General features: G+C 46.5%; 1 protein-coding gene across 4 annotated transcripts in view; it reads right to left on the minus strand.

The window, feature by feature from the left end:
- The window catches only part of TEX2 (testis expressed 2), a 716722-nt gene that overhangs the window by 69957 nt on the left and 624181 nt on the right, over window positions 1–22584 (minus strand). For all 4 annotated transcript variants that reach the window (XM_086930910.1, XM_086930912.1, XM_086930911.1 and 1 more), the window contains exon 8: window positions 6393–6525. In XM_086930910.1, coding sequence (XP_086787036.1) covers window positions 6393–6525 — 133 coding nt within the window. The remainder of the gene's footprint in view (window positions 1–6392; window positions 6526–22584) is intronic.

Here is a 22584-nt window from a genome sequence, read left to right on the forward strand (position 1 = left end):
TTATAAATATCCCCCTCCCACTCACCCCGCACTTTTTACGTACATTGCACTCACACATAATTGCACTGGTCTGGGCTGGCATACAACCAAGTATTGCCTACAACATCCGCACGCTTTCCCTGCCTCTTGGGGGCATGGGTGCTCCTGACTTTCCCTTACACACGCTTTGTGCCCAAGCCAGTTTTCTTCATTTCTGAATCCACCCTAACCCCTCCAACCCCATGTTGCCTTCGAGGCAGCTCTTGCTGCCCTTGGCCGCTCCAGACTGCACTATGTATTGCGCCCAGGCCCCCACGTGGCGAGGTTGATACTGTGGAAAGCCTGCGCTGAGCCTGGGACAGACTCCAGAGGCTTGCTGGCTTTTCCATACTGCATGCTCCCTACATGCGGCTAGCTACTAATACAAAAAACACACAAATGCCTAGACCACTCTTTTTTAAAAAAAAACAAGAACAATTAATGAAGGTCAAGAATACTCTTTATTGAATTCTGCCCATGTACTTATATTTTATACCTTTGGCTTCTTTTTTTACTTTCAAAGTTTTTTTACATATATATTCATTAGCAAAGATAGGACAAACTGTACATATATTTACAATACTATACAAACCAATTTATAAACAAAACATGTCACAATGTATCTACACAAACTCAAAAAAACAACATCATCACAACAAAAAACACAATAAATTGATGTGTACTTAATCTCAATAAATGAGAGACAAAATCAAAAGGAGGAAAAGAAAGGCAGGAAGGAAGGAGAGCGTAAGGAATAGAGTCAAATTAATGATACTCTTTCATGGTGTTAAAGCTAACAAATAGTTCTTGTGAGTAAATTATTCCTTTAAATGTGTCTCCAAGTGTGCCTGTTCCTCCAAGCATGCCGACGTGTTTCGATTACAGGAAACCAGTTCCTGGAATCTCATCAGGGCCTTTTTTCTTTTGTCTGTATGATGTGAACAACAAAACAATTAAGTTTTGTGTTTAAAAATCTCATTGTTTGTCTCCATTAAAGTTGCACAAATGACCAATGCAATGTCTCTGACTTAAGACTACATACCAGATTTAGGAGGTGGACTGTGGAAGACTCTCTTGTTATGCTCGGAAATTTTTCTTTCTTTAATTCCCCAACGTTTTCGCAGTGAAAGGTGCAGGGGGCTGTTAAGAAAATGCGAAGTGTAAATTATTCAAACCTAGAGCCTCTCTAGCCTAGTGTGAAAGCCATTATGTGGCCTACCTTTGTATTCGTTGTTGGCAGATTCCTTTCTGATTCTTCGCGTTGTATGTAAAGTTTACTCATTAAATGTGCACTTTCAAACACTCCATGTCGTGAAAATACAGAGCTGCAAAACATTTTAAAACGTTTCAATGCTGCTGTCCTGCCTTTCAAACAATTCTAGCTTATTGCGGGGCTCCATTGGAGCAATGAGGCCTTTACCTGATCATCTAAAGTGATTTATACGGCGGTTTTCTGCCATACACGTTTGAGTACTATAAAAGAGGAAAGGGGAACATTGTAACCCCTTTGGATTGCGCGCTTAGTCAAGCTGGTTTTACCACAAATCTGGCAAAGCACTTACCTATTTCTCGAGTCACTCTGGATGTAACACACGTCCCGGTCGATCTCAACAAAGATGGCCGCTCGTTTGTGGGCGTGCTTTATGTTGTGCTCAGACCCGAGGATTGTGGTACTTGTAGTAAAATCTATCTTTTCAATTAAAATCCCCGATTGCAGTGTGGGATATGGATTTAAGGTATGTGTGGCTAGAGAAATGTCGCAAGCTAGTCATGTAGTTATTCATTATGCCCAAGGACATGTTGTGATTGCGCCTACCGTGTGGGCCTACCACTAAAACGCAGTATGTGAATTGAAGGGCTTCCTGTACGTAGTGGCTAGTGCCTTAATCCGCGCAGCCCCAAGGTCACCGTTTTTCATTAAGGAAGAGGGCTCAAACCCAAAGATTAAATTGAGATGAGGGTCAGTGGTCACTAACTGCCAATTCGGTCCAAGTGAAGACGAAAAAAAAGGTAGCTAGTAATACGGCATTTCCTCCCTTGCAGACACAAGGCATGGCTAAACGCGCCGCGTCGTTGGGCTTTACCACTTTTGCTGATATCTATCCTGATGATACTTTCCTTGCCCTTCCCGGAGATGCAGTGCCACTAGATCGGCTCCTCTACTATCAAATTCGAGCTACTTGTAAAGGCATGAACCCCACATTTCCGAAGCCTCCCCCAACGCTGGCTGCCCTTGAACTAGTATACACCTCTAGCTCCCCTAATAAGTCAGTCACCAGGCTCTATGCTCTCTCTCACCGCCTCCCCCGCTAGTACTGACAGAGCTCGCACAGCATGGAGTGAGGACCTTGGTAGGGACCTCTCTTAAGACGTTTGGCTGTATTGCTGCAATCAGATAAAGCGTCTGTCGCCTAACTACTGCTTGCGGTGAATGCATTTCAAGTATATGCATAGGCTATACTGCACACCTACTTCACTGCATAGAATAGGGCTCATTCCAAGGGACAGGTGTGCACGCTGTTCAGCCCCTGCTGGTGACTTCTCACATCTCGCTTGGCTGTGCTTCAAGGCCTCTGCCTACTGGCAGGCTGTATGTGCTACCATTAGCGACATCACACTCGAGAGAGTCAATCCTGATCCGTTGGTATGTCTCCTTGGCTATGCCAAACATATCCCTAGCGCTAGTCGCAAACTTACAGCCATGCTTCTGGTCCTTGCCAAATGCAGTGTGTTGCTCCACTGGGGGCGTTAACCGGCCCCCACCGTAGCTGGCTGGCTTAACGAAGGTGCCCATTGTCAAACATTATTGGGTGAATTTTGGGATCTGATGCCTGCTGCTAGCCACCCCCCTGATATCTGGGCTCCCCTCATTTCCTACTTACATCACATGACCGCCAGGGCCAGCTCCTCACCAGCAGCGACTCACTGTTAACTACTGATCGCACTACGGCTGCCCCCCGCCCACACTCTTCTGTTCTTTGAGTAATATATTCAACCGCCCGCCTGGCTCATTGTGCCGGAAATGTGCCCATTTTTATACGTTTTAATTCCTTAGGTTATGGTGTAAAAAGTGATGTAATCCTGAGTGGCAGGTGCCATTAAGTCACTGTATATTGTATCATGCAGCCTTCTGCCTTTTTCTTTTCTAGTATTGTTTCTTTTGAAAATCAATAAAGCTTTTTTAAAAAAAATAATTAATGCTGAGGCACTGCTACAAAACGTATTAAGAGCATAAATCTGGTCCGGACGCATAACATAAAAAAAACTCCCGATATATGCCACACGTATGACTCGAACTGTTCCATCTATGACATTCCAAGGAGTAGTGTGCTACCCCTTGCGAAACGAGTTTTGGTGACTCGTTAGGAGGTGTATAAATACAACTACAATACAGTACAATATACTTGAATGCTGCAGCACCGTGAAGCCATAATAATGGCACTATATAGCCAGACAAACCTCTATTGACATAATCTATCCATGCCTTCTGTAAACATATAGACTTTACTTAGACACTGCGTAGTTCCTTGGATAATGTATACGAGCTAAGAGGTGATGTCAGTGCTAAAATCCGGATAACATCTGCTGCAAAACAACAAACACAATGTTAGAGCTCAGAGGAGAGCTGTGATCAAGGCATACTTAGTAGGAACTTAAGATGCATTAGGGCTCAAACTTGAGACTTGCATGTGACCCATCCAGAAATCAGATATGCAAACCCATTAACTCCGTGATCCGAGACTTGCACATGCATGCGACCTCAAACAAGCATTTGTTGCAACGTCCTGATGAGCGGACTGAAAACGTAGTTTTGGTTACCAGTGACACAAGGGTATCTTTCTGAAGATGGAATTAAAAATATTTCATGTTCTCATTGCCATTTTATAGGAGAACATTTCTGAGAATTGGCACAAAGCATTGTGTTGAAATACAGTTGTGAAAAAGCTGCTTTTTGGTTGCCTCACCCAACCCTTTTTTAACCCCTTCGCTGCAGCGGCAATTCCGCCGCAGCGCTAGGGGGGGGACGGGGGGGGGGCCGAGCGGCGCTCGCATGCTCGTGGCGGAGCCGCTCCGTCACGAGCCGCGGTTGAGCTGTGCTCATGACGGAGAGGTTCCGTCATGGCCCCGCCCGCTCAATAGAACGCGCCGCGCAGGGGCGGCGGCAGGGCCATGACAGAACCGCTCCGTCATAAGCACAGCTCAGCCGATGCTCATGACGGAGCGGCTCCTTCATGAGCATGGGAGGGGTTAAAGAGCTGTCAGTAGCCTATAAACACTGTCAAATCCACTAACACGTTTTTTGTTTTGTCCTACATGTTTACAATCTATTTTCTTGTATTGGTTCAAAGGATAGCTTCGCCCCATTGCTTGACATGCCTGCCCCACCTTCATTGGTTGACCTGTTAGCCCCTTCGAAACCCAGGTCCAATTATACCCCTGATAGAATCTCTACCTTTTTAAAAAGAAAACAAGTGAAAGAAAACCCATCAAATGTTTTTTTGCTATAACACAACCGAAATCGCAGTACAGATTTGAGACAAGTGGCACTCACCATAGAAATACAAACCCACAGAATGATGAAGCCAAACACATTGTGATGGGAAGGTGAAAGAAAAATGGACAAATAAAGGTTAGTGTACAGTATGTTCTTTCCTAGCCGCGCCTCCCCATCAGAGAACAGTTTCATTCCTCTTGTAAACTACAGCACAAATAGCCACTTAAAAAGCCTTGTGGGTTTTAAATGGAAGCAATCGGCCTCAAGGGAGAGGGCACTGCCTGGCCTCATCCATTGGTGGCTGCGGCCAGGGAACAAGAGAGGATGTGCGTCACTGGAGGGCGTGGCATCACCCAAGGACAATAACGCTATTTAAAGCCTGCAAAAAGCTAAGTATGCTGTAGCTTCAACATTTTACAACACGCTTCTATTTTCTGCCTTCCGCACAAAAACTCGGACTTCTTTCCAAACCTTCACATTTTATTGAATTTAGTGCTCATCTTTTCCCACTGTATACAACAATATCCTCGTTCTATGCCCGATGTATAGGCTTAAACGGCAGGCCAGCTCCGTTTCATTGCGGTATAATGATACCCAATATTTTCGATGAGATTCAGAAACGCGTTTGAGGCAGTTTACTCTTGGAGGCGTTCACTGAGCCGAGGACAATCGAACTAGGCAAAAAGCTTACAAAAAAGTTAAAATTAGATTGACTAAAAAACGTGCTAGATTTGGAAATCCATAGATTAAAACGTTAATATTCAGAAACAACAATACAATTTTGAAGAATATATATATGACCAGGGCTTTAAGTGGGCTGGGTCTTGCAGGTGCTTAAAAGCAGGTGCTGAGACGGGTCCTGATCGGGCTCTCCATTTTTGCTCTCACCCTCAGGGTGAAAACAAATCTCAACTCTGCAGCAGTACCTACCACCCTTGACTGCCTTTGATGTAACTTCAAAGAGACTCATTATAGTTCAGTCAAAATCTTATAATTTCAGAACTGAAGCATAGTCAATATTCTATACAAGGAAGCCATAGTTGTTGCTTATTTATCTTATGTAGTAAACAACCACCGACAAAGCCAAAAGTCCTGGCTTGTTCTAGGTTTAATGTGGATTGTTGTAATGTATATCTGAATGCAATGACAGAAGCAGCAAAATACAAGTCAGTCAGCACAGTATGCTAAGGACAGCTTTTTAGATTACTTTTTAAGCCATGTCCTAATTAATCGGCCACACCTGTTTGAGAGACCCTTTCCTTTTTTCATTCCATTTAAAGCCCTGTATATGACCTCTTCATCTCTACTATAACATGTTTATTGAGCCCAAATACCTGTTTGCTGTTGAAAACACTCCCTAAATCCCACTGCGCAGACACCTACAAGCCGCCTCTGGCGCATCAAAAAAAAATGAGGTACTGTGGAGTATTTGAAAAGCTCGCAAGCGCGATAGGCTTGTGTTAAAGCAGGGCATTTCTATGCAGTTTAAAAAGCTCAAGTTCTATCGATGTTTTCAGAAACTTTTTTTTTAATTGATCAGGTAATTTCAAATTTAGTGCCAGCCTGTTATTTTTACATAGACCTCACTGGTTGGAGAAGGCTGGTTCTCAATACTGACATCATCAAATGGGGCAAAAGTGGTGCGGTTAGGTGGCAGGCTTGGGGCTCCCTTTTCACTACAACGTGTTTTTTAATTTGGAAAAAAAACTACAATGCAGTAAAAAGATACTTGTACAAAAATATACATAATGATGTCAGGTTACCGTCTTATTGCATGGCTATAAATTCATGTAAGGTCATCAGTCACCCAAAAATGAATCAATGATAAATATTGTTACATTCTCCATATTGTCACATTTTCCCTCTAAAATCGCCTTACCCTTCTCTGCCAATTTCTCCAACTTTCATAGCTTCACCAAGTGGCTCTTTACCCAATTTGGTCAAATTCATTTTGGTCTCCAGAGTCATCAAGAAAGATCCATTGTAGGAAATGTCCAAATCTACCCATAGACCTAAGACAATAACAGAATCAAAACATAAAAAAACATAGGAGAAGGTTAAAGGCTAGCCTTCAAACAGGAATCACCTTAATGGTGAGTTGCATGTTCTGAAAATGAAGAATATAAATGATCGGAGTCATACAATCAGAAATATTAGGCCTGGCTACAAGATTCTAAATTAGCCAGAGCATGCATTTAAACAAAAGACTGACTGATAACACAAATATTAGTTAACGGATTGAACCATCTCAGAGTGCCTTGTGGGTGAACAAACATATTTGTTATAAGACATTGTGCTCTTTTGGACAGATGTACTCTTAGGACGACACAATAATGTAAAGCATATGTAAATAATCTTCTGTAGCGAACAGCCTGCATGTGGCAAGTATGTTCACACCAGGATTGAAGACAATGGGTACTACAATGCTACCATTTGAAATAAGATGTTGAATTAGAGGAACGTGTGGTGCTTTACTTCTTCTGGCCAAACAATGTTAGAAATATTCCCTGGTAGTATTTTCAATTGGTTTTAAAATGACTGCTGTAATTCACCAATTTAGGACGTTAACATGCAACTGTGTGTCATTTTAAATGAAGAGGCGAATGAGTATACAAGGTGTGCTTTGGCATTCAAATACATATATTATGAACTGTGACTTAAACAGATGGTAAACATGAATCTCACGAGTGGTGAAGATAAAACATTGTAATCAGGTACTGTACAGAGGTGTGGCATTACCTCCCGTCCCTCCCTCGCCTTCCTTCAGTACAAATGAGGCCCCGCCTCCCATCCAGACCCACCCCCAGCATAAAAACTCTGCCCGCCCCCACCTCCACCTGTTTTTTTCTGTCTCCCTAGTGGGACTTACCTTTCAGCTCCTCCCTGTGGCGGTGCCGGGGAGTCTTCGGTCTGGTTCTCTGCTACGGCGGTGCCCTCTGCAGCGTTCTCCTGGCGGTGCCTCCTCTCCTCGTCTCCCTCGTGGTGTGGGGGCGGAGCGGTGGCTCAGGAATCCTCGGCGGTGTCCGGCGGTCCTCCTGTGGCTGGGGCTGCGTTTCCGGGTCGGGCTGTGTGGCTGCCTCCTCCCGGTATGCTGTCTTCTCGGAGGCCAGGTAGGGCGAAAGGTTTCGGCCCGTTTTTCCTATTTTGTTCCTGCTTAGGTGGTACTCTTGCCCTGCAGTGCGGCCCTTGGTGCTGTGGCTTGGCGGCGGTTCTCGTGCCTTTGGTGGCTCGGGCTCTGGCTGCCTGGGGTGCGTCTCCGGCCGCTGCTCCATGTTTCCTTGTGATGGCAGTCTAGCCTTCTGGAAAGAGCCTAGATACGGAACGGTGACTCCTGGAGATGCCGGGGATTGAACCCGGGGCCTCATACATGCGATGCTTGCGCTCAAAAAGGGTGGTGCTCTTGGCGCTTGTCTGCCCCTGGGTCGCTGGGGGTTGTTGGGGCTTGCTGCCTCTTCCCTGCTGCTGGTTCTCCGGTCCCCCTGGGGTGCCCTGACCGCATGGGCTCCGTATGGGGGTGTTCTGCCTCTCGTGTCTGCTTCTGTTGCTTGACTTGTATGAGGCTGCTCTGTCCAGTGTTCTGGGGTTCGGCGGGTGGCTTCTGTGCCCTCCCATCTTCATCCTGAGGCTCCTGTTCGGGGCTGTTTCCTGGGATTTGGGGGGTCCTTCTGCCGCCTTTGGCGTTGCGTAGGACGCTGGGTTCTTGTCATGACTTTTTCGCTGAACTCCTGCACTGGTCGGGGGTTGGGGGGGCTTTGCTCTTTTCCTGCCGGGCTGGTACTGTGGGGTTCTTTCTTTGCTGTTCCTGGCCCTTCTGGTTAGGGCTTGACCTTCGTGCCCGGTGTGGTGTGTGGCATGCGTTGCCCGTGCGTGGTGTTTTTCCATGCTGTTCCCACTGTTGTGCGCTGCTCTGTCCACTGTGGCCTGCCCGGCTGGCGATTGCCTGTGTGTCGTGCCGTAGGGCGGTCTCTCCTCTGCCCTCTGTGTTCCTTCTGCGCTGTGTTGATCCTGGAAAGTTTTCTGGTTTCTTTGCGCGCTCGGGTGGTGTCTGGGGTTTAGCTTCTGTGCTACTCGTCCCTCTCTTCCTCCGGTGGCTTTGCTTCTTGGTGGTGGTCGCCCCTTTCCTCCCGTTGTGCTGCCGGACTCTGTCCTGGCCGTGCTGCTTGGTGGGTCTGATGTTCTGCTTGGCTGCTGCTGTTGCGCTGGTTGGCCTGTTCTCTGCTTCTTCTGTGCCCTCCTTGATGTTGGGTTTCATGGAGTTGGCATCGGCGGCTCGTGGTGGCTGGGTGTCGCCACCTTGGCCCTCTGTTTGCCTTGCCTGGGATGGGGAGTTCTGCCTTTCCCGCGTGCCTTGCACTGGGGCCTTTCCGTTCTCCCCGCTGTGGGTGTCTCCTCTGGCTTTCGGGTGCTCATGGTTTTGGCCTTTTGTTCGCCCTGGCTTGCTGCCTCCTTTTCTGGGTGCCGTGCCCTGTTGGGTTCCTGTCACTGCTGTCTGGTCCATTCCCTGTCAGTGGGTGGTCATCTTTGGCATTTCTCCCTCTGTGTCTGCGGGACATTTCTGTTGACGGGGTCCTATGTGCGGTGGTTCATGGGGGCTGGGTCAGCTTGGTGCCGGTTCCTCCAAAAGTTCGTTGGGGTTCCTCTGCCGGTGCCCGTCTCCGGTTCCTGCTGGGTGGCTCTCCTGGACTGGGTGTCCTGTTTGCTTGCCTTTTGTTCCCTCTGCTGGGTTCCTGTCGGTGGGGCTAGGGTTTGGGGCCCGCTCCGTTTTATTGCTGGGGCTGTGGTGTCCGGCGGCTTTGTGCCTGTTCCGGTTCTCCTGGGGGTCTGCTCCTGGCTTCGGCCCGATTTTTTGCTGGGGCTATGGTGTCCGGCGGCTTTGTGCCTGTTCCGGTTCTCCTGGGGGTCTGCTCCTGGCTTCGGCCGGTTCCCTTCCGTGTGTTGGCCTTTCGGGCGGCTTTTCCGCGGGCTCGGCGTGTGGTACGCACGTTTTCTGGGTTGCGTCCTTCCCCTTCGGCCTCGGGCCTTCAGCCTGGGTCTTCCGGCATGTCCGGTTGCTCTCGTGGCTCTCCATCTTACGGCAGGGGTGTTCCCTCTCCCTTCTCTGCTCGGCCTCTTGCGACTTACGGCTGGAGTGTCTTTTTGCTCGGTCTGTTCAGGTGGTCCTTTTTGGTTCTTCTGGTGATCGGGCTTTTGGTGGCCCGGGGTGTGTCTTCGCTGATCCCGTCTCTGGGCCTGGGGTTTGTCGGGGTGCCGTCTTCGGGCTGTGCTCGGCCCCGTTCCCTTGTCCGGGTGCCTGGTCTCTCTTCCTTCGTGGGTTTGGGCCTTTTTGTCCCAGGGCTCCTTGGGCGGTCCTATGGCTGCGGGTGCTGGGGCGCCTGGCTTCTGTGGTGTTTCTGTTTGCCTGGGCTCGTTTTCTTCTTCTCTGCCTGTCCATCCGGCTCCTGTTGGGTTGGTCTCCGGGGTCTGTTGTCCCTGCTGCCCTTGTCGGTCCGTCCCCGGGGGTGCTCTCCTGGTGGCTCGGCCGCTGTTGCCTTCTGGCCGGTTGTTCACTGGCTCCTTCGGCTCCGCTTTTGGTGGCTTCGGTCGCCGGCCTGTCCTTGGCTTTGCTGGGTTCTGTTTGGGTTCCGGTTCTGGTTCCTGCTGGTCTCCCGGGGGTCCTCTTGCTGACATTGGTCCAGGTTCTGGTCCTTGTTCCTTGGTTTCCTTTGTCCTGTGTCTGTGGACTCTGGTCTGGGTGCTGGGGCTGTCTGCTCTCTGCCTTTGGCGGGTGGCCTGTGTGCTGGCTGTTCTGTTGTGCTGGGTCCCTCCTTCCTCCTGGGGTTTCTCGCTCCTTCCCTGTGTCCAGCCTGTTGGTGGGTCGTTGGGGCCTCCCTGTGGTGGTCCTATTGCGGCGCCTGGGTGGCCCGATTCTGGTCTCTGGGCCAGGGGCCCGGGTCTTGGGGTGGTCGGCGGCTGGCCCTCTCCTTGGCCTCTGGGTTTTTCTGTGTGCCTTCCCCTTCCCCCTCGCTGCTTTTCTGCTGCTCTGGGCGTTTCTGGTGCGGGCCCTGTGGGTCTGTTCTCGGGGGTTGGTTGCTCCCTGTTGGCCTTGGACTCCTTGTTTTCCTCTCCTGTCCGGGTTGTGTTGGGCTCAGTGTGGGTTCCTTCCTGGGGTTCCGTGCCCTTTGATGTTCCGTGCCCTTCCCCTGGGTTCTGTGCGGGGCTTGCCCCTGCTGCCTGGCGGTTGTGCGGCTGGCCTTGGCTGGGTTGGGGGTTCTCGGCCGGCTGGCGGTGGCTTGCGGGCTTCCCGTCGGTCCTCCTCTCGGCTGTCCTATGCTTGGTGTTTGCTGGCCCTTTTGGCCCGGGGTTCTGCTCTGGTGTTGTTCCCTTGGTGCTGGCCTCCTTTTTGTGTAGCGGTTCGCTCCTTCTGGGGCTCTTCTGGGATTGTCGGTGGCTCCTCTGCGGGTGCAGGGGGGCGGCTTTCCTGCTTCTTGGTGCTACTGGCTTCCTTGCATGTTGCCTGGGGTCTGTTGCCTGGTTTTCTTTACCGGGTCTGGTGTTTGATTCCCTGCCCTGACGTGTCCTTCCCTTCGGGGTCTTTGCTGCTTGTGTTGGATGTCCTGTCCGGTCCGCCCTTTGGGCTCCTTTGGGACTTGGGTTGCGACTCTCGGCTTTTGGGCCTTGTTTTTTGGTTGCTGTCGCCCCTGCTGGGCACTTGGGGGTGTTTGGGCCCTGTCTTGTGCGTTCCCTTCTGTCTGGTCTGTATGGTTCTGCTGGTTTTGGGTCCGGTTCCGTCCCTTGTCCCTCCGGTGGCTCGGCGTTTTCGCTCTGTTAGGGGGTGGTTTTGCCTGTGTTCTGTCCTGCTCCTTCCTTGGCTGTGGAGTCTCGTTTGCTCTGTTTGGCTGTCCGGCCTCTTTTGCTGTGGTGCCTGCTGGTTGTGGTGTCCTTCCGGGTGGTGGACTCTGTTTGTTCGCTTTGGTCCGACTCCGGGGTTTGGCTTCCCCCTCCGTGGGGTTGTTGGTTTCGGTCCGCCGTCTTGGTGGCTTTTCCTCTGGTGGGGGTTCGGGCCTCAGAGTCTTGTCCTCTTTGCGAGGCCGGGGATGTTGATCTGCTGTGTTTTGGGCACTGTTTGGTGTTCTTTGTCACTCAGTTGTCCGTCCCTGTTTTTCTTCTGCTTGCTATGTCCTCATTTGTACTGAAGGAAGGCGAGGGAGGGACGGGAGGTAATGCTTCCATTTCTAACGATAATGGCATTACTCCTAGTCCTACTCCCTCGCCTTCCTTCATGGACCCTCCCTCCCTCCCGGTGCGGTTCAACTGAGTGCTAGCTCGGCTTGTTTGTGTACAGGTGGAGGTGGGGGCGGGCAGAGTTTTTATGCTGGGGGTGGGTCTGGATGGGAGGCGGGGCCTCATTTGTACTGAAGGAAGGCGAGGGAGTAGGACTAGGAGTAATGCCATTATCGTTAGAAATGGAAGCATTACTATAGCCGTTGCCTAGGAGATATTGTTTGGGGTCAAGGACAACAAGTTTTCAAGTTTATTTTGTCCTCGGGACAAGTAGGCCCTACAATTGCAACCCAATGCAGCACACATCCTTTGTCTGTCAAGTTACAGTAGCACATTATGGAGCAGAGATGGGAATTGTCTGCAGTTGAGGCAATATCAAAGAGATACAAGATCTACATCTACTGCTATCCCTAGATGACAGTACGGATGTGACACAGACTATTTTAGGCATATTATATGACTTGGCTATAACACCCAATTTAAACATTGACAGTGGTCTTAAACCGAAATCCATTTTCGTATCTACCCTAATCCAGGAACATTTGATTGATTCTTTTTATAATGCAGTAACAAATGACTTACATTTACTAGAAGACAAATCCTTTGGTAAACACAAACATTTTAGACACAATCGTAACAAGGAACAATATTCTGCTCTTAAGTCACTTGCCAAAGCGCCTAACGTTATCATCGAGGAAAAAGACAAGGGAGGCAAACATTGTTGTCATGCAAGACAAGGACTATATCCAAAAAATAGGTAGGCAGCTTCTCGACAGTCAAGCATATATAAGTCTTAAGAATAACCCACTTAAAGACATCACTTGATTGACTGAAACTAAACTTAAATCTTGTCATCTCAAGTGTCCGATTACTGATGTGGAATTAAAATATATGTTCATCCCCTCACCGAAAACTCATCGGATTGAATGTCAGGGGGATGCACACAGCCCACAAGCGGTACTCTGTCTATGCATACATTAAGAGACAACAGGCCCAAGTAACCCACCTGGAAGAGACACACCTGACAGAGAAGGCGGTAGACCATTTGCGCAAAAAATGGCGGGGCATTATCCGCGCCACAACGTATTCCGCATTTGCCAGAGGTACACTTATATGAATCAGACCAGGGGTGCCATTCAAAGAGAAAACACGATTAAGATAAGGGTAGGCGATATGCGCTAATGATAGGGCTGTTAGCGGGTCAACCACTACTCATAGGGAGTATATACGCCCCCAATGTAGAACAAGATAAATATTGGGATAGACTCACAGGCGTATTGGCCCACTACACATCAATCCCGTGGCTCCTAGGGGTAGACTACAATTGCGCACTAGATGTGCACCTAGACAGATTGCATCCCCCACCGTTACACTCTCCTGCATACAAACAAACTTCCGGAGATGGGCGGATCGATGGGCATTGAAGGACGCCTGGAGGGCACAGAACCCAACCGCCAAACTCTACTTCTTTCACTCCATCCCTCACAATTTGAGAGTCAGGCTCGGCAGGTTTCGGTACTGCGCAGTACTCCTACCCAAAGTACAGCACGCAGACTACTTGGGAAGGATAGTGTTGAATCACGATGCGCGCACACAATAACCCTTAGATGGAGACCACCCCATCCCCCAATCCCAATGTGGAAGCTTCCCCAAGAATGCCTCACCGACCAGGCGTTCTACCAAATCCATGGGGAATACATTCAGGAACACTTTCTGCAGAACGCCTTGCACGGCATCCTCCAGATCAATAGAATGGGACACATTTAAGGTTAGCGCCAGGGAACACTGCATCCGACAGGTGGTGGGGGTGCGGAGAGTACTGGAAAGCGCCTTACAAAATGCAGAGACTAAATTGGCGGAACTGTCAAAAAACATAGACCAAGGGAAAGCCACACTAGCACAACTGTCAGCAGCTAAAACCTCTCACCCAGAAACGATGTGAGACCTGCGCAAATACAACTTTTGCGCTTATGCAGCTAGAGCACACCGGGAGGATAATAGAACGGGGTCACTATTGGCCTGGTTAGTCAAACAGGACACAGCGACACACACAATCACAGACAGAGATGGGCAGCTGAAATACTCCCAAATCAATATATTACACATATTTCATGACTACTACGCGGAAATATACCGGGCTCCAATGACTGAGACGCCGCAAGAGTTGGCTCAGTTTCGGGGCCCATGCCCGAAATCTCTCCCTCAGATAGGAAGGAATTAGAAGGGAAGATCACACCCGCGGGTGTAGTACATGCAATCAGGTCGTTAGCGCGAAAGAAGGTGCCAGGAATGGACGGCTTTCCACTCGAGTATTATAGCATGTTTGGGGCTCAGGATGCGCCTCGATTGGCATCTATGTACGAGGATGCACTAACCAGAATCGCTTCGTGCATCGATCCTGGTGACATTCCTGAAGCCGCACAAGGACCCCACACTCCCAGCCTCCTACAGACCGATAATGCTCTTAAATGGGGACTGCAAAATTCTAGGGAAGCTATTGGCCGATTGCTACAGTCAAATCCTTCACGCTTTGGTGCACCCTGACAAATGTGGCTTTGTTCCACGACGTAATGCCTCACATAACTTGCAAAGGCTATTTCATATTCAAGACAGAGCAAAAGACCGATTCCCATGAGCAGCATGCTTGATCTTGGATCTAGAGAAAGCGTTCGATTCCTTGATGTGGCCCTATCTGTTTGCAGTCCTCCGGGAAACAAATGTCGGCCCCACGCTCATGGCATATACTCAGCTCCTCTACAGAGACCTCACTTCTAGGGTACGAATCGGCAAACTTATTTCAGCCCCATTCCCGGTATCGCGAGTGACCAGGCAAGGGTGCCCCCTTTCCCCTCTCCTCTTCGCTCTGGCGGTAGAACCTTTGGCCATAAGAATGCGATGGGAAGGGGAGACTTGGGGAATCTCAATAGCAGATGCAACACATTGCGTATCACTATATGCAGATGATCTTCTGATTTATGTTCAGGGCGTTACGGACAATCTCACCCCAATATGGACAGCGTTGCAGGAGTTTGGAGAGACTTCGGGACTTGGAGTCAATTGGGAAAAATCTATGATTTTTCCACTCAGCCCCCTTCTGGCACTTCTGGAGGTCACAGTGGGCACCCAGACCCTAGCTTGGAGCGCCATGGCCCCCAGATATCTGGGAGTGCAGCTGTACCATTCCCCTGGGGATCTCTATGAGGGTAATCATCGCAAAGCGCTGGCGGGCTTACGAACAGCTGTGGGTTTCTGGAAGACACTACGTCTGGCACCCATCGGGCACGTAGCCATAGCAAAAATGATTATGGTTCCTAGAATGCTCTACTACTTCACGAATCTCCCGGTAGTCCCACCGCGCTCCTTCTTTCGGGAACTAGAAGCGCTACTTACAGCAATGATTTGGGGAGACGGCCATCATAGAATAGCACTGCGCACTTCTTACCGACCCACGACCTGCGGAGGCCTGGGAGCTCCGTCCTTCGAATCATATTTCCTTGCGCTGCAACTCCAATGGCTCTCTCACTGGACAGCAGAAAGGCACATGGGAGCAACAATAACCAAAGACGGCAGACTACCCCCCGCCCCCGCAATCAGAAGAATGTTCATGCTGGGCACCAAACCGGTGCGCACACACTCGCCACAGGTGTCTATAGCCCGCAAGTGTATGATGCGAGAGCACTGTATGTCGAAGGGACGACCATTGTACTCTTCATTACTTCCCCTGGTGGGATTCCCCCAGAGGAGTGAGTATTACACTGCGGGAGCCCTTCGGGTATGGAGCGATCACGATGTAACAGAGGTGGAGGCTCTATTTCATGAGGGGAAACTGAAGACATATGCCCAGATGGTCGAGTGGTATGACCGCCCACAAGGACAATTTTTAATGTACAGACAAATCGTAGACAGTGGTCGCCAATACTGGGACCTTCGGGATGGGGAGCCCCGACACATCCAGTGCTACACATGATACTGCGAATGGGAGCGGGTAGGCACTTAATCACTTGGGATTACAAAGTGAGCCAGGTACTGACTAACATCTCCCTTGACGGACTGCGACAGATGTGGGAAGACGACGTGGGTCGGGCATTCCACGATAAAGAGTGGAACCAAGCTTTGAAATATCCCAAAAAGGTTTCCAGAAATGCGCGATTCAAAAACATACAGTTCAATGTCCTACACTGCGCGTATCTCACACCGGATAAACTGCACCGATTCTACCCCGATACACAATTCACATGCCCGGATTGCCAAACACCAGAAGCGAACTTTAAGCACATGTTCTGGGATTGCCCCTCCATACAACCATACTGGGACAAGGTACATCACACACTTCGAACAATGGTCAAACTCCCGAACATCTCCACATGGGAAGCATGCGCTCTGAGGGTCTTCCGGAAAAAGAAGTCTGCAAAATTACAATGGCAATTTGCATCATTAGCCATCGTCTTGATGAAGAGAAATATAGCCATGCATTGGAGAGCCCCTACCGGGCCTCCGGAGGCAGCTTGGGTGGGGGCAATTAACAAATGGGGGGCAGCAGAGGAAGAGACCATTAGAGAGGAAAAAGTAAAGGGTACACGTAAACATCCAGTATCTATGGAATGGGCGCTGGTATTAATTCAATTTAAGCAGGGGACAACAGCAGGGAACGCACCTGAAGCAACACAGCCCCCGCCCCACACCGCCTTCTCTATCTCCCACAACACAGATCCCAACAATAGCGGAATAATATTCAGGCAAGAGGAGTGAATAGATTACATGGACAACACCCCTGGGACCATTGCCCACTCCCACGGCTGCCCATTTTCCCCTCGATGACCCCATGACGCACCCATCGGACCTGTAGCCAGTCAACTCATCACTCATCACAACCGATCATCCTTGCCCGCCTTGTGCGTCCCGCCCCCCTCCCCAGATTTTTCTTCCCACGGTTCACAGTTAATTCCATCGGAAGTTCTGACGCCGACTTGACAGTATGGAATAGATGATCAGACACACTAAAGGGGAAGTCATATACCGATAGAGGAAGGGATGATATACCAACCCTCGCCACTATGTAACACAACGGTCCAGACACAGCAGAATACATTACCCTCCAAGGGGACAAATCAGTAGTAGATCTGTGGACTATGATATGTTAATGTTTTTTGAGGACTAGAAAATAAATGAAATTGCCATTTGTAACCAGTACTAATGCTCAAAATGTACACAAATGATTGTTAAACTGCGAAATGTCTGACGTCTCACATGGAATACTGTAATGCAAAACCCAAATAATAATTTAAACAAAAAAAAGTTCATCCTCTCACTGAGGGCACAGTGTATATTTATATATATTACCAAAAATACACAAACAGGGCATCTTCCTTCCAAGGAGACCCATCATTTTGGGTATTAGCTCCCCTATGGAGCGCATCTCGGAATGCATGGAGGTCTCCCTACAGCCCTTGGTTCGCAATCTTCCTTCTTTTTTGAGGGACAATACTGATCTTCTAAACAAACTGGAGGACATTGAATGTGTAGAGGACTTCACATTTGTTACACTGGATGTATGTTCTCTATATACCAGTATACCCTTGGTAAAAGGCTTACAATCTTTAGCATTTATATTGTTTCAGAGGGATGCTACACTCTTCGAACACACAGAGATGATACTAGATTGGACATGTCTGATCTTGGAGAACAATGTCTTTTTACACAATGGCAACTGGTTCAGGCAAGCTAGGGGTGTTGCTTTGAGTTCGAAATGTTCGCAATCATATGCAAACCTGTACATGGGTGCATTTGAACAACAACATTTGTTGGCGGCCGGCCCGCCACCAGTGACTGAACACATCTATTGGGGATGCTACATTGATAACATTTTTGTCATTTGGACCGGTAATGACCCTGTTAGCCACATTTCGACAGCATCTGAATAACAACTCTTTCAAACTACAGTTCACTCACCACATAAATGAAAAAAGAAATAGACTTCCTTGATGTAGTAGTCTATGATCAAGATAAAAAGATAGCATCAAGACTTTTCAGGAAATCAACAGCGTACAACTCCATTTCACACGCGATCAGTGTTCATTCACATGCACAGATCGACTCCATCCCCTTAGGGGAAATTATATGATTTAAACGAAACTGTAGCGAGGATTCAGTTTTTTTTGTACAACAACTCAAATTACTGGAGGACCGTTTTCTGAACAGGGGTTACTCATCCAAGATACTTAGCCAAGCCAAGAAAAAGATACTCACCACATTACGTCAGTCTTTAAGTGTAGGTAAGAAGGGTCAGAACAACAAAGACAAGGGCCTCACATTTATAACTAAATAGTGCACAGAAGTCATGATCTCTACAAAATCTTGAACAAACATTGGTTTTATTTCAACTTGACTCAACAGTAAGCAAATACATTTTCAACAAACCCAGGATGGTGCATAGTAGGGGTACTATGTTAAGGAACACATTATGTCTCAGTTTCCTACCACCAAATATACCCCTATGTGAAATGTCTTGGCTGCTAAAGAAACCAAATGGTTTCTACAAATGTACGCAATGTAATGTCTGTTAATTTTCTCTAAACATAATTACTTGTTTTCAATATTAAACACCTATTAGATACCACATTCAACAAACAGTTCATTAACTGTAATACGAGATTTGTTGTCTATTGTATTATAAGCCAATGTGGTCTCATATATGTGGGAAGCACACTTAGACCTCTGAAAGAAAGAGTTCAGGAACACATCAGGGCTGTAAAAAACAAACATTCAAACTATTTATTTTGTAAATATTATAACACGGCAGACCACTCTTTAGAAACCATTAATATCAGGTTCCATGGTATATCACAAACAACGGTTAACCCAAGAGGGGGCGAGTTTTAGCCCCAAGAAGGTTGGAAACCAAATGGATTCTGAAATTACGTGCAGTCGAAAGGGGTCTTAACACTGATAAAGAACTGCATGTTTTCCTATCTGAATAACCAGCTGATTTGTAAATTATCTAATTAACTTACACCATGATCAGTGACTACATCTGCCATTGTATACAAGATGTTAATTTGCTGAAAATGGTCATGCGTATCGTTACTTATCCTAATCTGTATATTGCTTGAGAACATCATTTTGCAGTATTGGTACTAAGCTGTCTTCTCTCCTTGGCTAAGCATTGTTAGCTGTCATGTTTGATACTATGTATTCTTTTTAATGTTCTGATGCTACCAGACAAGCTACATATTCTTATTGACATTTTTGACAAATATTGTAAACACTTAATTGGGGTATTTGGTATGTTATTGACCACCTGCTCAATTTCTATCTCTGGCACTCAGTGCTCATTCTTAACTCTAAACCCCTTATGAACTTCAATGTCTATGTACTTGAAAGATCCTCTATTAGCATGCCTGTGTCTCACCAATTTCTTTCACATTCATAATGAGGCTGCCATGCTTCACAAATGATCTTTAGCCACTAACGTGGGACACTGGCGAACGACTCGTTCACTAATCACTTTTTATGTTACATTTGTGTCTAACTTAAACTCTAGAATCAACAAATCAAACCTGATTCTCCACCTTACATTATCTATTTCTCATTTAAATGTTTCATACAAACTCGCCCCACACATTAAATATGGCCACTTTACTGGGAGGTCCATCAACATACCAGATGGGTCAGTCCTTTTTCAATTTTGTGATTTTCATAACAGATGTCTTACATGGAGCATCGGCTGACGATCGGTCCGTTAGATACATTAAGAGTTCACACTCTGGATACGGGTGAGTTTTACTGGGCTCTTGCTCTAACACGAGATGAGTTTATCTTTCTCTGTGACGGTTACCTGAATGTTCAATAATGGCACTGAACACCGCATGCATACATGGAGGGCGATGCGCACAATAATCTTCCTGTTCATCGGAGAGACAACCCTGATTCCCTCTTCCTTTTTTCTACTTTTTTTCAGATTGAGACTTATCAAGTCCCTGATGTTCTACTTGTGACACATCCTCTATTGTGCAAAAGTGGTTGTTTGTTATAATACACACTTGCTGGTAAGAAATTGTTTATGTGAGACATTGGATACATACTTGCTCATAACTTCATTGTTCATTCTGAAGTTGCTTTTTGTCAGGAAGACAACGTCAATGCCTCTCTCTGTTTTTCGTTGCATTACAGATAAGGGCTTACCATGGTCCATGTCGCTTTGCAGTTGATACATAAACCATGAATAACTTTGGTGGTTCGCTGTTGACTATATTCTATTTCTTCTGGTAAGACTGGAAATATGAAGTGCAATAGATTATATCTATACTAGAGACTGAGTATCTGTTTGTTATGGCGAATTTTCACTCTTGTACGTTCCGATAGCATGCATGTCTTTTTAAATTGATTATATTTTATTTGCCTATCGCTCAGGTTACTTGGGAAGTCTTTGAGACACCTTTTAGAGAACGTGTCTCATACTGCGAGATATTGATTTCATTAATACTTGGACAACTTCTATTTTGACTTGTAAGTGACACCTATGAATCTTGTGATGTGCGGAACAGCTCATTCAGAGAGTAAGGTCGCTAACTCTGTACAATTTTTATTTTTTTAATCATTTCTATTTTTGTCTCTTTTTTAACCAGCAAGCGTCAATTTTAATAAGATGGGGCCCTAACCGATATTGCCTCCTTCAAAAAGAATGCTTTTCCTTGGTATACCTAACCGACAACATCTATTTATTGTTATATGCTTTAGTATACTCACCTATGGTGAAGGGATGGTGTTTCTTTTGTCACATCGCATACTAGTGCACTACTGCTCTTCACTTTGCACTAGACTATGCTCTCTACATCATACTTTATTAATATTTTACTTCATGATCTCGGGTTTAGGTTTTTCAAATGCTGTTTATATTGCTTATTTGACCGACTTGCACAGGTTTAGGTCTTTGTAAATATGAGCACTAACTTCCATAAGATTATCTCTTATTGTATTTACTTTTATGCCCATTTCTCACTTACACTCCAACTGGCATTGGTTATATGTTCAAAATCATTTATTTATTGATGTTATACAGCCTTGAAAAAGTCACATTGTGTGACGAAGCACATGTCGACTGTCTTCCATATATTGAAAACTGGAGAAACTTGACCTGTGGGACAAAATGAAGAAAACTTTTGTCTCCAGGACTACTCCTTGCTGTTTGGACTGTTACTTAAAACCGGAATACTTCGATTGGAGTGCAGAGGTATTCTGTTTTGCATGGCGGATTGGGCCTTAGGTCCAATATGTACTCAGACCGCGGATAGTTGGGTGTGAAATTACCTTTTTAGCACCATCTTTTAAATCATCTGATTACATGTTCTCAATCCAAATAACTGACTAACATATCCACCACTCACATTGTTTTCATATTTCACTAACCTAATTCACCACTAATCCTTTATGGGTTCCAAAGTATTTGCTACTCGCCGAAAAAAGTGCTTCTACACCCCATCAAGGGTAGCAAGTTTGTATAAATGCAAACCTTATTCCCTCTTGTATTCCTTCACAATCCTTTTCAATCTAATTAACTGGCTAACATATCCACCACTCAAATCACTTTCAGATTTCATTATACTAATTCACCACTAATCCTTTATGGGTTCCGGAGTAGCGTGCTACACCCCCAAAAAAGCGCTTCAATGCCTCTTCAGGGGCAGTAAGCGCTATATAAATGTAATTACAATGTACTTAATGTTAACTCATATACCCACCAAATTGTGTATTACATGTTCTCAATCCAAATAACTGACTAACATATCCACCACTCACATTGCTTTCATATTTCACTAACCTAATTCACCACTAATCCTTTAAGGGTTCCAAAGTATTGTGCTACTCGCCGAAAAAAGTGCTTCTACACCCCATCAAGGGTAGCAAGTTTGTATAAATGCAAACCTTATTCCCTCTTGTACCCCTTCACAATCCTTTTCAATCTAATTAACTGACTAACATATCCACCACTCAAATCCCTTTCAGATTTCATTATACTAATTCACCACTAATCCTTTATGGGTTCCGGAGTAGCGTGCTACACCCCCAAAAAAGCGCTTCAATGCCTCTTCAGGGGCAGTAAGCGCTATATAAATGTAATTACAATGTACTTAATGTTAACTCATATACCCACCAAATTGTGTATTGGTTTTACAAAGTGCGATTCTTTGCCACTACTACCTTTTCTTTGCCGTTCTTAGAGGTAATATTTGTGTTGATGTGTTAATAATGTTCAATCTTGTATTTATGGTTCATTAATCTCATGGCTGCTGCTGATGGCCAATGGCAGTCGCGCGCACTACCTTTGTAGTGCTGCGCAAGTCCGTTGGCCGCCGCGGCCCCGGCCGCTCAATAGAACGTTCCGCACTAGCGCGGAACGTTCGGCGCAGTTAAGGGGTTAATGCAAAGCCTTTATTATTAGGGTGAGCATTCTAAATAAATGTTGGAAACTTGGACTGCACTACTGAAATGCTCCGAGAATACGCTCTGAATAATTGCAAATATTTGCAGAAGCTTGAAAGTAAGACTGATGATTCTTTGATTTAAAAGTAAAATGTTCACAAATAAATACAACTAGGAAAAAAATGTTTTGCTAAACTACTGTGAAATGTTATGTACTATTTCTTTGAAGCATCATTTAGTAAAATGTGTAGATGTATGCTAGTATGTCCAAAAGATATTCATAACGGAAAGTCAGTGTAACCAGTTTTAACAAGATTATGACACACACAAAAATAAACAAGCATTGGCAAAGCTAATAGGTCGACATCAGTGATCAGTGTTTTGGTTTTATC

Source organism: Lissotriton vulgaris, chromosome 7, assembly GCF_964263255.1.
Source record: "Lissotriton vulgaris chromosome 7, aLisVul1.2, whole genome shotgun sequence".
Taxonomy (NCBI): Eukaryota; Metazoa; Chordata; class Amphibia; order Caudata; family Salamandridae; genus Lissotriton; species Lissotriton vulgaris.